This window comes from Paramormyrops kingsleyae, chromosome 21, assembly GCF_048594095.1.
Source record: "Paramormyrops kingsleyae isolate MSU_618 chromosome 21, PKINGS_0.4, whole genome shotgun sequence".
NCBI lineage: Eukaryota > Metazoa > Chordata > Actinopteri > Osteoglossiformes > Mormyridae > Paramormyrops > Paramormyrops kingsleyae.
Window position 1 is genome coordinate 4,651,735 of NC_132817.1, and position 16,335 is coordinate 4,668,069.

The 16,335-nt window shown below is 51.4% G+C and overlaps 1 protein-coding gene across 2 annotated transcripts; it reads right to left on the reverse strand.

Annotated features, from left to right (window-relative positions):
• Positions 1 to 2,592: 2,592 nt before the first annotated feature.
• On the reverse strand, positions 2,593 to 14,906 carry lmo4 (LIM domain only 4). Of its 2 annotated transcripts, XM_023816699.2 has the most exons (5): positions 14,416 to 14,906; positions 11,741 to 11,996; positions 6,542 to 6,638; positions 5,827 to 5,982; positions 2,593 to 3,454 (listed from the first exon to the last, which is right to left on the reverse strand). In XM_023816699.2, exons 2-5 carry the CDS (start codon positions 11,974 to 11,976, stop codon positions 3,446 to 3,448), a joined length of 498 nt encoding a protein of 165 aa, XP_023672467.1. In that variant the 5' UTR covers positions 11,977 to 11,996; positions 14,416 to 14,906; the 3' UTR covers positions 2,593 to 3,445. The 2 variants fall into 2 exon arrangements, with proteins under 2 accessions (XP_023672467.1, XP_072560357.1); XM_072704256.1 differs by lacking the exon at positions 14,416 to 14,906 and having other exon boundaries at positions 11,741 to 12,015.
• Between the last annotated feature and the right edge of the window lie 1,429 nt (positions 14,907 to 16,335).

Sequence of the window (16,335 nt, forward strand, 5' to 3'; positions counted from 1 at the left end):
CAGAGGAATCAAAATGACTTTTCTAAAAAAGTTTTCTGAAAGCAAATATGCCCCCCTCCCACGAGAAATGGCAGAAAAACCGCTTTTGTGTGGCGTGTGTTTCTACGGCCTGGGTGTGCATTAAGTGCAGCCCATTGTTATGGACCCCTTCCATTAGCCTGCCCCCAGTTCAGCACATCAAAGAGGTGGGCTGGGGCCTTGCATGTGGAAACCGCCGCCGTGAATGACAGCTGTAATCTTAGAGGTCTGGAAGTGCAGGCCGGGATTCCGAGGCCTGCCATTAAATAGCTGCAGATTAATAGACTGTGTTACAATAGTTAATTGGGATCACGTTTACGGGAACAGGATATGAGATCATCGCCAGCAAACAGGTACAAAGCACATGGCACCACTTGTGTCCAGGCGAATCGACGGGCAGCTAAAAGGTCGAGGGGACCTTTGCTTGGGGTTTTGCCGATAGGGACATAGTTAACGGGACGTGTGAAACACATTAGCTTTCAAGGGACTGAGCCTTGCACCATTCTCTCCCGATTTAAAAACAGACTGAAACACTCGGACGCAAAAGTAAACTAGCCGGAGACGTCATCACTCTCAACTCCGGAGGACAGATTTAGCAGGAAGAACAGAGCTGAACACGGGCTGGGTCCTTACAAGCAAACAAGTGTGATGTTGGTACCCTCTGTTTGGAGGATGGTGTCATAATTATCACGGAAAGTGCTTCACCTTGACTTTATTTAACGATAACTGTGCGAAAGGCCTGGGGCTGCATATGGATGTCGGGATAGGCTCCACGGCAGGACCCGGCACAGTGCGTCCCAGCGAGGTGCCCGCCTGGAATCGCCCCTGTAAATATGCCTAGATTAAACGAGATGGCCGTCAATTTTATAGCCGGGCCTTTTCCGTTACGTCATGCGTAAGAATGAAAGTCCCAGTCACATACGTGGGTGTCATACTGATTCAGCCGCTGTCAGATTGCCCCTCCCCCCTACACACACACTCCCGTAATTTAGCACCCTCTTGGGGGGGCTGGGGGGGGCTTGTCCCCTTTTACCCACTGTGCTCCTAGTGGGAAAATTAACTGAAAAAGCCAGTCTGACTTTGCCCCCTCACCACCCCCCCGCCAGCGCTAATAACCAACCTTTAGGGTGGAAAAAGCAATTTCTTTCTCCGACAAACGCAAACTTAGCAGATCATTAACGTCGCCTAAGCTGAGGTTCACACACAGCGGCGCGTCCAGGAACTGGGCTGGTGGCGTGACCACACTCATCCCTACTGCGATTGGCACTGAGTGAGGGGCATGATTGTTTAAAGCCACACTGATTGGGCGGCTATGTACTGAGACCCCACCTCCCCCGCCCAAGTTACCAACCAAGCCTCCAGCACACGCCCAAATTTAATTACTATGCAGAAAAAAACAAATTGGATAACCGAGTGCTATGTGAGGTCAATGAATTCCTGGCACTTCAAGTCCACATCCCGCACAGCGGAAGGACCCGGGTAGGGCTGTCCCTCATGTGCCCGTGTCCTGTATTACCTAAACGCCATGCGAGTGAGAGACTCTTCCCACGTCGGCCAGCACCAAGCCCAGCGGCTGTTCGAAGGCCTGTCCTCACCTGTGACCTGACCTCAGCTTTCAGCCCTTTGGCCAAACAGACCAGGGTTTTACCTTTAACCTCTGATCAATAGGACTCCAAAGACCCAGGGGTGGGTCTGCTCTTTCTGGGGTGCCACTCCAAAAGTCACTTTGAGGGTTACCTTGTAGTGTAGTAACTGTTTGTGGCCAACAGGGGGACCCACACAAATATGTGGTTTGAGTGGTGGCAAACATCAAGACCCAGAACTCCCTAAAACCGGAACCACGTGAAACCTGCCGGAACACCTAAGAGATGGCAGAGGGGACTGTCTTGCAAAAGCACCCCCCCCCCCCCACGCGATACACGTGCCAATGCCTCTCGTCAGCATGGCCCCCGCGCGCCGCGTCCCAGTGCCAATTCGCTTTGTAAATGGCCCATCCATTCGCAGCAAGCCAGGCCCGCCTGCTCTCCCCTCGCTAATTAAATCTTCAAAGGGAATTTTCCCGTCTGTACGCGGCGGTCGGCCGATGAGTAACATGTGTTAATGAAAAAATGGCATCTTTATATTTATTGGGTTTCAATTATGGGCCTTTTATTAGGATTAATAATCCCTGAGGACGTGGGGGGGGGGGGGCGAGGCCCACCTCATTCAGACACACATCAGTGCCGGCAGGGCCCGCGAGCCGGTTCCAGAACGGGCCCGAGCGAGTCGTTTAGGTGGGATAAAAGGCAGAAAAGCTAATGAACCGATTCCCGAGGAAAGACGCTCCGGACGCGATGAGGCCAGACCTCATGTCACGTAAGCAAGCTATTTAATAATCGGTGAGCAGGACGTTCAGAGATCTAACTCAAAGGGGAGAAAAGTGGTCGCGCTCCGCTAACGGGACGGAGCAGGTATCACGATAGAAAGAAGGATTTGGGGAAAAATGTTTCATCGACGAATTTTTTACGGGGAACAAAGTAATACGACAGAAGAACGCGCATCGTTGGTTGCATGAAAAACAGCAGGGTGACCTCATCTCTTTTAACTTTTTATTAATTAAATACACCATACTTGAGCAAATGTCTCTGAAAATATCACAAATAGATTTATTTTTTTTTTCCATTGAGCAATTATAGGTTGGAGAAAAATCTCTACATGAAGAGTGCGTTAGCGCTGCGGACCGCTTCCGCTCGCTTTGCCGCCGGATTGGAGGGGTCTGCAGTTCGTGGCGGGGGGGGGGGGGGGGGGCGGTGGTTTTGGAACTGGGCTCTGCGTGAGGGGTAGAGTTTAGCCACGTCGGGACAAAAAAACCACTTACATGCATACATACATACATGGCATTTTACAGATACACAAAGTGTTAATGACCCCCATCTCCACGAAAAGTCATTTCTAATCCCCGAAATTGGGACAAATTCCCTTTACAACACTAAAAATATAGAAAGGAGGAGTATCAGGGTCTCACAAAGGAGTGGACTTGGAAAGAAGAAGGAAAAAGCGTCACTGCTCCCTTTATTTCCTCAAAGGCTTGGTTAGTGTTTATTTTTTGTCTTCTCTCTCTGAAAAGTCCTGGCTCCATCCGGGTCTCTCTGCCTGACTCTGATCCCTCCAGAACTTCCTCCCCTCTAGTCCAGGCCTGTAGAGCTTGCCATTTCCCACATGGGGGGCGGGGGGGTCCATCCGTGGAGGTGTAGAAGCGGGAAGGGGGCGTGTGGGCGGGGGGGGGGGGGGTTAGCGTGTTTTGAATGCCGTGACAAGGATTATGGTTGCAGGTGTTTCAGGGGATGGGTGGGGGCGGGGGGATTGTTTGCAGGGAATGCTGACACTTGCAAGGGTGATGATGGCAGAAAATGCTCTGCTGGGGGGGGGGGGGGTAACTCCTCCTCTCCTAACACACCTGTGGGGCGAGAGAAGAATTCATTAATAAAAGAAAATGAAAACTCTAAATTTAAAAATGCAACATTAAGGGGCGTAGTTGGGGGGGGCACCCTTCCTCACTGAGGCCCGGAAAAGGGCTCCGTTCAAATGGACCACAAACGGCCCCCGCTCTGTGACAAGGCCATGCTGTCAGGAATGGCCAGCCCACCCCCACCCCCCCACCCCAGCCGCTGAGTTTCCATTTTCAGCATCTAATGAAGTCGGGATGATATCATCTACTGCCAGCTACACTTAAGCCCGGAGTAATTTATCGGCGGTATGAGCGTGTGGCCATCTGCCGGCCATCGCCGCCCCCAACGCTTTCACGTGCGTCTGAGGAGCCGTTCCTGATCGACCGGGACTCGATCCCGACAAGGCCACACGCCGCTTGATCCTCGACTCCCACCGCCCCCCCCCCCCCCCAACCAAACGGGTAACGCTCTCCACAGGCGCCCCCCCCAGCAGGGTTTGTGTCGGGATTCGCCCCCCTGCTTCCTCCCTTGCCTCAGACTGCGGAGAGAGTTGAGGTCTATTAGTAACGGCAAAGCCCCCCCACTTTGCGGCTAATTAAAGGAATGGGGCCAGGCATTCCTCTTGCGGGGGGGGGGGGGGGGGTCTGAAGCTCGCTGTGAGGAAGGTAATTTGTCTGTCCTGAACAAAGAGATTAGCGGCCAGGCTGGAGAAGCTGACAAACACGCGAGTGCCTCGCTCTGCGGACACGGACAGCACCAATTACGCCGGCGGCGCGGGGGGAGGGGCATGCTGAAGGATGCCTGTCAGCAACCTGAAGCGCCCCCCTCCCCCAACATCCAATCGCACGGATCCGTGAGCGATCGCCGGTGGATTCCTGGCATCCCGCCACACTGACGACAGGCTCCTCCTCCTATTAACGGTCACATGACCGGCTCCCGCCACGCGTCGAATGCCATCCTATTAGAACACCTAAGGAAACTGACACTTGAAAGGGAAAAGGCGAACCTCCCCTCTCCGTTTGAACATGGCCGTCCCAACGAAGTCCTGCCCATAATTAAAGGGCCGGGCCCATCACTCCAGTTGTGTTTTAACATTAATAATTCAGTCGTTTTCTCTACGATAGATGTTGCCGTATAAATAAAGGATGAGGCCTGCTAATGCTCACCATGCCAGCCAGGGGGCAGCGTTTAGAGAGACGCTTCAAATTAAGGCGGCTCATTGCCTTCAGGCGGCTTTCAAGTTACATGCTAGGTGCCGTCAGTGTCAAGGCGTCAGGCCGCCTTAAAAGGTGCGGCAAGAAGCCTCAATGAAGGCCGTCTACTCTGGAGCAGCGGCCCGAGCAGAGACGACCGCGGGGGTGGCACACGAGCACGCTCTGGTGTGCCCGCTGTGCTCGCACGAAACGCAACAAGCGCCCCCGTCAGTCGGCAGATTAGATTCCCCAATAAATAGATCTGTTTCAATTTACTCCCGGGTGCAGAAAATTCCACCCACCGATTTCCGGCATCGTCACATGAGCGGTACCCAGGGCCACGCTCCTTAACGGGTGAAGACGCGTGCGGAGTTAGGGGTGGCGTGGGAACATCTCGATACCCCGAGATGACTCAGCCGGGGCCTCCCGCCTCGCAGAGACAAAGTCAAACATGCGGTCGGCAGCGATGGGGGAGGAGAATCCATCACCCATCTGAAATTAAAATTAATCTTTTAATTAAAATTCATCCTTGGACAATCAGATTTAATCTCTCGGCTGGCAAGAGTAATAGATCGACGACCTCAAAATATAATCACAATGAAATATGATACAAATACAATCAGGCAGACTCCATAAAAATTAAAAAAAGAAAAAAGCTCCAGTTTGGGCCTGCCTTTCGGGCAGTTTGGGCCTGCCTTTCGGGCAGTTTGGGCCTGCCTTTCGGGCCTCGGCGTCCAGCGGGTTGACAGTAATTGTTACAAATGAGTTTCCGCCACAGCAAAACTCCAATCCTGTTCCTGCATGTGACTCCAGGGTCTTGCCCTTCCGGTGCCTTCTAGCCCTGAAGGCCGCCCGTGTACACGGACCCAACACTGCACCGTCAAGGGATCAAGACACTTGCCGGCAGCCTCCTTTTGGTGGACAAACGTTCCACAAGTGTGTTCCTCAGGAATAGCTGTGCTTATGCTTAATCAATTCCTTCACAGCTGTATGACTGTAATGTACCGTTTGCCTGACTTGCTTTCGTCCAAAGTGATGTACGTCTGCTACACACATCATGTAGAGGTGACCCTAAACAGGGAGGGCAATCCAGGCCAAAGGTCGTCACGGCCCAGGGGCCTCCATACACCCTCTCCCTCCCATGTTGGTGGGGCGGTGCAGGGGGCGGGGTTGGGGGCGGGGCCTACCTTCTGGTCGGGCAGCAGCGGGTTCGTCTGCAGCGAGTTCAGGTGCCCGTTGATGAGGGCGGTGGGTCTGTCGTGTTCGCAGAACAAGCTGCCGTTGATGTAGTGGAACCGGTCGCCCGGCACCAGACGGTTCCGGCAGGTGGAGCACGTGAAGCACTGTGGGGGGGGGGGGGGGGGTTTCAGGATCAGATCAAGGCCGGCTGCGAGGGGCCCTCATTCCCACCCCACATTCCCACCCCTCTGCAAACACGTGCACCCGGAGGCGGGTGCACGTGTTTGCAGAGGGTCAACCAAAACACACACACGGGAAAAAGCAGCCCCCCCACCTCACCTCGTGTTTGAAAAGTACCGCTCTGAATCAACACCAGCCTTATTCACAACACGGGCAGCGATTCAATGAAAACAAAGCCCCCCCCCCCCACCTCGGCCGCCGCCCGATTCCGGGCCTGAAAGGCGACTTTGTGCTGCTTTAATCACTCAGCCCATCGCGCCCAGACCCCGTCGTTCACACCATCGCATCACATGTCTTAGTTCTCATTTCAGGAGGGTCACCAGGGGGGTCCCTGGGGGGTCACACGTCATCCATGAACGTCACCGGGGGAGGATATCTGAAGCCATTAGCTACGTTCATGCACAAGTATATGGCAAATTACCGGTGAGGCCCTCCCCCAAGCCCTGCCCCCCCCCCCCCCCCAGGCATCACGGTCAGGGTTACCTTGAGGTGGTAGACGTTCCCTTGCGCCCGCATCACTAGCTCGCTGGCCGGGATGGACTGGCCGCATGCACTGCACGCCCCACTGTTCCCGAATAATCTGCAGAGGAGAAAAATCGGGAGGAAGTCATGTCAGCATCGGCAGTACAGTGAAGAGCGTCCGGCCGCGGAATCTGCGCATCTCGCCGCATTCATCACCCAGCTGTGACGCAGGCCGACTGCGTAAATTGGTTTGCCGCTGCTGTCGGGATGGGGGGTCTCTGAGACGGCCACATAAATTCCCGTTTATCGGGAGGACTGAGCGCCACCCTCCCCCGCCATCTTGCAAACGTGTACCTCTCCACCACATCAGGAGAGGAGAGCTCCGAATTTTCACAGGAAAGCTTTTCGGGGGATATTTTCTCGGTCGAGATCAACCCGCGAACTGGTAGAAACGTCAACGGCGCAAGGATGAAATCACACCTTACATGTAAAGGGGGGGGGGGGGGGGAAACGATGATGACAACGACAGAGTATACAGACCAGTAACGAAGGACGCGGGTGCGGGGCGTCGACGCGGCCCTCCCGTCCGCCGCATGATAGCCGCAGGGACGCAGGCAAATGGGCCGGCTAAGAGGATTTGATCCCACATCTGAGACAGGCGGCATGGCTGCCTGCAAAGCCTCCATCACTGCAGATTTTCCATTAGAAAGCCGGCTTGATATATAGCGTGCATGGGTTAACCTTTTCAATCACGGTGTCAACACTTCAGATTTGCTCGCGCTCATCGCTTTCATCCACGGCCCTTTTCCCTAGCTCCCCCCCCCCCACCCTACCTCCCCCCCCCCCCCCCCCGATAATGAAATGCTTGCTCCAACTTCGCTCTATCTGCTCTGGAGTCTACAATTTAGATTACTTCATCTTGGCCGGCAACAAACTGAATGAAATTTCGATTTGAGCAGAAAGTAATTTACTGGGATCTGGAACCATTTGTCATCGTATCTGGCTGGGTGTTTGCTCCATCACCGCGGTTTTCCTGTGCAATCAAATAAGACCACAGCATCTGACATGCTCCAGGGAGGGGGGCTGGGCTGGGGGGGGGGGGGGCGGGGGACGAGTATAGCGTTACTCGGCGTGCATCTGAAACAGGGACGCCGGCTTTAATGGACGGCTGGGGGGCACGCACGGACTCCGTCGGCCACGTCGCGGGAAGGGGGCGGGGCCAAGGCGGCCGGACACAGGGTCTGGCGCCGCCGGAGAGAGCGAGCGAGAGAGGCCCGTTAAGGGAGAACACAAGGAGAAAATGACTTGTTTTCATCACGTCGCCCCCCCCCCAGTCCCACTCCCCCACGTCCACACACAGATATTCCAGACTGAAATAAGCGCCCACCCCCTCCCTGAAAGAGCGGACCAGGGGTGGGCCGTCATCACCATGACACAGACCCCTATTGGCTGATGCGGGGGCACAGTGTCACATGGCCGGGGAACGCCTCCAGATATAAAAACCCCGAAGTGAAACAAACGGCAGCATCGATTCGACAGGGGGAATCAAAACTCCGTTTCGAAAATAATTAGCCTCATCTCTGACACGCCAACAATCAGTAACCAAACTGGAAGGACCAGCCCAGACTGGCAGACAGGCGCCTTGTCTCTGTGGCTCTCTCTGCGCCCGGCGATCCCTCTGCACGTGGTGGGGGGCCCAGGGGGGCCCACGCAGCGCACTGAGGAGAGACACCGCGTCAGCGACCACCACACGCCGTGTCTGTTCGCCAATCACCTGCAGTCTCCTGCTCTCATTCCTGCTTCATCACAACCACCCCGTTAATTATTTGACCAGGGGACTGTCAAGGAGAGCTTTTGATTTAAAGATCTGAAGCCATCAGGTGCTCAGTTAAGCAGATAGCGGCCCGTGTGGGTTTGCGCTGAAATTCTAATAGGCTGCTTTTCCTTGAACTCCTGTTTCGGAGGGAAAGATCCCAGAGTCCATGTAATTAAGGCCCAGAAGCTCTTTAACACGACCATGGCACTGGGTTTGGGTCCTGGAGGGCAGGGGGGGGGGGAGGTGGGGGTAATTATTCAGCTATAGAGTGGCGATGCAGAAGGGGTCATGTCTGCTTTCCCTTAGATTGGGCATCTTACGCAACACGATAGCAACATGGAGGCTGGCGTTTGGACAACTTTCGGGGTCTAGTGAGAAAGGGTCCCAGACCAGATGTTTAAATGAGCAACAAAAACCAAACCAGAGAAGATTACATCAAACACAGGGCTGGGGTGTCTATGCACAGTGAGCAACATACGAGTACAAGTTATATACCATCATAAAGTTAAATAAAATAAAAACAGGCAGAAAAATATCAATACAAGTTAAAAAGAGCTTTGCATAATAGTGTGCTCTGCATTTAAGAGGAGGGTAGGGTGGGGTGGGGTGGGGTGGGGGGGGGAGGCAGGGGGGCAGGGGTATGGGGGGGATCTGTTAAATTACGCTTGGTTAATTCAGAGAAACAGATCTGGCCCCGAGTGAATTGGCGGCCTTGAATTAATTCTGTTATGACAAATCAAGATAAACGTTTCCCTTAAATTGCATGCGATTTAATTAATTTTTGAGATCCCGGTTTTTCCCCACTAATAGCTCACATGCCCCTGCGCTGTCATACTGCTCGAGTGGGCAGACTTCAAAGCCATATTAAATAACCAACTATTAGATTTACCTAGCACATTCTATTGGAAAAGTGCCATTTAATTACCTAGCCTATTCAATTAAAAGGACAGCATTCACAGCATCTAGCAGCCGCGTGATTACTAGCTAAATTAATTCCCTAGCTGGGTTCCTCTTACAGCCAAGCAGAGGAGAAGAGGCAGAGAATGAAACCGACAGAACAGCAGCAACACAGGCAGGGAAAGTAAGTTTGCAGGAGGAGTGCAATTAAAATAAGGTGGCTCTGCGTTAGCATGCATGCATGCGCGTGTGCATGCGCGTGTGCGCGCGTTTCAGGGCGCTTTCCAAGGCCCCAGCGCCAAGCACGTGGCCAGGGGTGTTCGACGGCGATGTGCCTGCCGCACGGTCCGGCCCATTTGATTTGTAGGAGGCTGCAGCGGTTCGGCTCGGGTCATGCGCGTCCCTCACGGAGACTAATGCGGCCTGCTGCACCCGCTCCGCCGATCCGTCTCAGGCCCCCACTCCCCGCCTCGCAGATTAATGAACGCTGGCCGGCCCGGTATTATTTACACTAACGGCAGCGATTCATATTCCATTACAAAAATGAACCTGCGCCTTTAACGCCGAGAGGCACCCAGCCCTCGTAATAATCCCCCCCCCCCCTCCAAAAAAAGCCAATTTTCTTAATTAAATGTTTTGTTTGCGATGTGGCTCTCATCCATTTCGGACACGTCATTCAGAGAAGATCCAAGCCAGAGACCAGATCTCATTAGATTAAACCCATCAGGGCTAAAGGAAAATGGAGGAAGCGCTAATTAAAGCTTTTAATTGCACAGACTCCCCGTCAGACGGTTTTTATCTGGGCTCAGATCCGCCGCCTGCGAGCGCCGTTCCCGCTCTGCGCTTTTCACGGAGAGCGCCCTCGTTACCGTCGCTGAGGCCTCTTCGCTTTTCGCCCAGGTTTTTAATTAGGCTGCTTGCCCATTACAACACGGCGTGCTATCGACCAGACCAAGCTTAACGGGGGAGGGGCCACAGGAAACTTAAATTCACTTGCAGTCACGTGTGCGGATTCTCCCCCCCAGCTGCGCAAAATGCACGACCGTGACCACAGCTGCACCTACAGCTTTGATACCATGTCATCTGAACACTGTCGTTAGCAGGCAGCTAACGAAGCTAAGGAGAGTTAGTCTGCAGGGCCCGGGAATGCTGGGAGATCACATGACGTGCGGTTAGCCCATCAGAGGAGGGAGATTAAAAATTATTTCTGAAATCTTCTAGATGAGGAGAGTCACTCGAAGTGTGACGTGTGACATGGTCAGGCTAGCAGCAATCGGATGGGCATTTTCCGCCGCGTTGGCCGAGCGCTCCAGCGCGCTCCTCCGTTAGCAAGATGAGTTTTATTATTTCTTTAAGGTCCCCCCCCCCACTAGACACCACCATCTCATCCCCCCAACCCCCGCATTTGATTCCATTCAGCTGATTGAAGCTGCACTTCAATTGACGATGTTACATTATCAAAATAACGAAATGCTCTCCCGCGTCATTGTTTTAAACTAACGAGGCTGGAAAGCGAAATCTGGGAAACGGAAGCGGACAGGAAGCTCGCCGTTCCTCTGAAGCAGGGCGTCCTACACGGACGTCCCTTCAGATTTGTACACCATCCTCCGAAGGCCCCAGAACTTCGGAGTCACATTCCCAAACTCCCCAACTTTCTCTTGCAAAATCCCGAAGCGACAAGATTTTCTGCCAAAGGGGACGTGCTTTCCTTAATCCCCGGACTTTACATCGAGAGTCCAAGCCTGTTCTTAAATTAACGCCGTAATACAGGGGTCTTTTCTTCTGTTGCAATTGTGTCTTCGAAACTCACCCGAATTTCACAAGCACAGAAGGTCCCCGACGTCCACTCACAGCCGCTTTTTATAACCGCCCCCACGAGGGGATTGATAAAACTGACAAACGCAGAGATTTTTTGGCCGGTTATAAAAGACCACCGGTATTTTCTTAATGCAAAAGCCCAGGATAAGAAGCCGCTTTCATCTTGACAGCTTGACCTTTCGGGACGGCCGTCCGGGAAGGAAGGAAGTCGCAGGCGGCGCCGACATCTTAATGTTACGATTTTTGGCTTTCTTGGGGGGGGGGGGAAATAGCGTTATCCAGCGATGAGCCATTTGGTACACAGGAGACGGCGAGTTCTCCAGACGGACCCGTGTCCTCTACTGACCTAACCTCTCGTCTACAACGTGCTCCAAAAGCTCATGAGAAAGGAGTGAGGGGGGTCCTCATGACGACCTGCGTCCCGCGAAAGGGGGAAATTCCAGTGTGATTTAATAAAGCGTGTAAACATCATGGCTAACAAACCTCGTCGCCGAGGGATAGATAATAATATCCTGCCAACCTGAAAAAAATCACGTATTGCCCAGGGATGGGGTTTGTTCCCATTTACGGAAAACGCGAACGTAACGGTGCTCGGCGAAGCCGCCCGTCCACTCCAGCCCTGCCAGGGTGTCAACGGCACCCCCAATTCTCACTGGGACGCTGGCGCCCCCCGCTGGTGACCCCCTCACCTGATGTAGTCGTTTCTACAGAGGATCATGCCGCTCTTGGTGTAGCAGGACGTGCCGATCTCGCCCAGCTGGGCCTGACAGCACGAGCACTTCAGGCAGCGGCTGTGCCAGTAGCTGTCCATGGCGTACAGCAGGAAGCGGTCGGCGATCTTGCCCCCGCACCCCGCGCACCTTTTCCAGGACAGGGTCCCCGCTCCGCCGGGGGGTGGCTGGGTGCTGCCGCTGGGATTCACCATGGTGTCTGTGACAGCAGTGTCTGGGGGGGGGCAAACAAAAAGACACAAAAACAGGTCCTTCAGGTTAAGGAAAGTATGAAGCAAATATCACGGGCTGGCAGAGGGTGGCTGAACAGGAAAACCAGGGTCTGCTTACGTCTCGGTGAAACCCAACCCAGGCTGAAGAGGCCAGCCACAGCGGAAATGGAGGGTTTGGGCTTGGGTAAGTAGGAGCAAGTTTTCAGAGAAGTTTTTTTCACATCCCCCCCCCCCCCCCCTCGCAGATGCTCTGACCCCCTTCCGAACTTCTCCTACAATACCCATTACAGATAAGACATGAATAGCCCATCAATACTGATACATCTGACATTTACACGGGGCTAATTTTGTAGCAGGAAAGTGGAGCGGTATCACAGGAAGGTTTTTTTTATTATTATTTCTGATGTGCCCCCAGTCCTTCAACAATGCAACTGTGCTCTTTCACCCAGGGGAATTAGCAAAAGCGTTGGGTTTCCAAACATGAGTCATTAAGACGGGGCTTCAGTGAAAACTACACCTCATTATGGGGCCCGAAAGCCGCACGTTTATTTATCGCGCTGCCTTTGTGCTCGGCTACCAGTTGTCAGACCTGTTATGCTTATTATAGGTAGTTTTCCGAAATGACACCGCAACAGAGGACATGTTTGCTGGTCCGGAGCCTCCTGCGGCTCCCGGTCGCTTCTCCTCCGGCCCTTTCGGCGCCCTTCTCTCAGATTTCATCAGCATGCCAGCGATAGCTTCGGGATCCCAGGTATAAATAGATCGCTCTCCTTTGAGAGGGCTTGTTTAACCTGTTATACAAACACATTTAGACCACTTTTGCCTCCCTAATCTGCCCTTGATCGCTCATCTAAATGCTGCGGTTGTCCCGCGGTTCCTCCGGGCTTAAGGCTGCTGCCTGATAACACTCCGGGTGATGGAGCAATTAAAGCGCCATCGCTTTTCATGCAGGAGTCTAAATTGTCTTTAAATTGAACCTTCTTCCCCCCGCAACCGCTAAAGCAGGTCAATATGCGCTGTGCCAGCCAAGTAATTGTGTGCTTATTAGAGAAAGAAAGGAGCGTGAAAACGATACCGCCGCTAATTAAAACGGTGCAACTTTAAGGGCTTATAAAAAACACGCAAAGTCCATACTGGGTACGCGCCGCTTATGAATTATTCTGGACAGGACGCTTTTTATATAAAAGCAGCAAACGCTATTACCTGCGGTATATTAACACACGCTTCAATGGTCAGTAATAGTCCATTTGAAGCTGGTCTGCAGAATAACATTTTTCTGTCTCAGAAACGTTGTCAGTGTGACAGGCGACAATCAATAGACGGCTATTTATTTGGCTTTAAGGGATCCCTTTCGGCCAGAGCATTCCTCTTTAATACTTTCAATTACCGGCGCATCCTCCAGCTCCATTTATTTCTCGCCTTATTAGCTGCGGAAAATGTACCTGGTGTATTTATCGATTCGTATTCGCCGCACACTTTTCTATTTCACTCGTCGGCTAATGCATTTTAATTTTTAATCCTTTCCAATTCCTTCAGGAAAGACTTCATGGAGGACTCGGCCAAATCTTTGTTGAAAGGTAATTAGAGGAGAGCAGGGGTGGGTGGAGGGGGGAGAGGGAGAAAAACGTTACACTAAGAAAAGCATTGAATATCTCCATTAGCTGCAGCTCATAAGGACAAGCAGCAATACCTTAGCGCTGATTAAATCTAAAGACGATGTATCAAAGCGCCCGGTCCGAAAAGTAAGTCTCAGGATAAATAAGACGGGGCCATCGTCAAGTTTCATTGCCAGTTTCAAGGAAAGAGAGAGAGGGGTGGCTCAAGGGGAGGAAAAAGCTTTTAAATTAAATGGGCTTACTTCGGTAATTACATGGACAGGCAATTTAAGCACTAACATGGAGTCAGTGAAACAGAAAACAGATTAAGCAGCTGCAGGCAAAGTGGTCCCGGTGCCTTTTTAAATCGTGTACCAAAGTAAGGAATATAAAGCGAAATATAATCGGGGGGACATTACAAATTCCCTGCGCCTCTTCTCTGACAACTTTACGCTCGGATGATCTGATCTCTGTACCGGAGGAGGGGGAAATCCAAAAAAAAAATACTCTAAGCTTTAATAGGGGGACATCGGGGTCTACAGGAGATAGGGGAAACTGAAACTACGAGTATACGTGCATCGACGAGGTCTCTGCTTTTTTTAAAATCGAATGGCGTAATTCTTTATAATTATAGCAATACGCGTATGAAATTAATGTTGGTTCTCAGTTATACTGTACATCATCGTCATCGCGCATGGAGGCAAATTTGTGGATGCCTCGTAATGCAATCATCTGATCTCCATTAATCGCAATATATCGCAATTAATCAAAGTAAAAATATTACTCAAAAGCCATAGGTATTCAAGGTTTTCAGGAAAACACCTACCTGTTTTCGCCTGCTCAAAATGCAATGGCTGGATCGTGTCCTGATACGGAGATCTCTCCGATTAAAAGCTGTTTATTTGTTGTAGTTGTTATTATCAAAATAAATCGATCGAGCTGACCGAAGTGGTCGCGTCGCAGAATCAGATGTCAAAGGCGAGATGCAGCCCCTCCACTCCGGTATCTCGAACCGTCCTATGAAATATCTCTCACTGCAACCACTTGCAGTCTAATGCAAACGTGGTTTCTGTGTTGTATTTCCACCGGCGCCGATGTTTTTACTGTGGCTTTAAAGGTGGCTCGGGGACGTCCTTGGAAATGCGCCGGCAGACACGCACAGGCATCGTTTCCACGCAGCAGACACGGAGCGTATTAATATTTCTTTCGCTTCTGGGAATGAGCGTCCCGCTTTCCCGCACCGACAGACAACCGCTCGGCTCCCGCGATCCCCCCGCTGCTACATGTGGCGGTGACAGAAGGAAAATCTCAAGTACTCATCTTAGGGGGCGGGCAGGGACGGAGTGTGCGAGTGACGTAAATCGGCCCCCAGCCAGTCGGAGTGCGGCCCATTCAGGCGGAATAACGAAGTCGGCCAATCAGAAGGACGCGAGAGTGACTTCGGCGCACCAAGTAAAGGAAGGAAAAATGTAGTTAGTGGCTCGGGGTGGAAGCTGTATCTCCTATCATGCGCTCCAGTCAAAAGTAATGTTGTTTTTGCAGCGTCCTCTGCATAAAACCTACTAAATGGTTAAAAATGCAAAAATATAAATAAACGATAGCTCTGAAATACTTTCCGAGCAAATAGATTACAAATGGGAAAGCATTGTGAACTGCGTGCTTTAAAATAAGATGCACCTTTATGTAATATTAAAATATTTGATTATTCGTAAAAGATAATAAATGGGCTAAAGATATTCTCTGTTAGGCAAACCGCTCCCCTTTAATAATAGTGCGCAGAGCAGAATTCGGCGTCGCAAACCGCCGGCAGGCTGGCGTGACTCTCAACACGTCTGGTCTTTGAAAACACGTTACTTGAACCGTGGCAGTGTAATTTAGTTTCAATGTCACTGAAGAAAATGTAGCAATTTATTTGATACGTTCCGGATTTCTCCCCCCCACTTGAAACTTTACAGTGGCGCCACCACCTGTCAAAATAAGGGATCGCAGAAACTAAAGTTGTTTTTCTTGTTTATAACTAAAGGCAGTCCTTGTGATATTTGGAGAAAAATATTTATGCAATGTAATGCAGGAAAATATATAACGCTACCTCGTATGTTATCCAAATACTTTTTGGAAGAAAACACTGAGGTGTTCTGTTTTTGGGTCAACAAAAACAAGCTTAACTATGCACTTTTAGTAAACGATATGTTTTGGTTTTGCGAAGGATGATTAAAACACCGCAATAAAGCCAATCTGATGCATTATTTATAGTTCTATGGAAATGTTCACACCTGAGGCGCGCGTCTGTGGGGCCTCTCTTGCAGTGCAGCGTCACGGACTCAGACCGCAAAACATTACAAAGAATTTAAGCGCTGATACATTTATTAGTTACATAATGATACATGGAAATATAACTATATAGGTTGCTGTTGGTTGTATACTTGGTGTGTTTTTAATGCTGTAAAAAGATTTCTGGTATTAATGGACTGTGGTCAGGGAATTATGGGCAAATAAGATTCTGAGAATTTCCTTTAAAGCCTCGTATGTCACAGTGACCACTGGACCACTGACTGGCCCCAGTATTTTCTGCTGATAAATTTGGGAATGCCGAGATGTCAAGAACACAAAGTCCCACCAGTGCTTACGAAGAACACTGCTCGCCATCGTTTCCTGCTCAAACAAAACATCTGCATGTTCCCTTGATGGAAAACTTTTGTTTTCTGTTTTCAGAGTTAATCTGAGGGGGGGGGGGGGGATCCCGGGA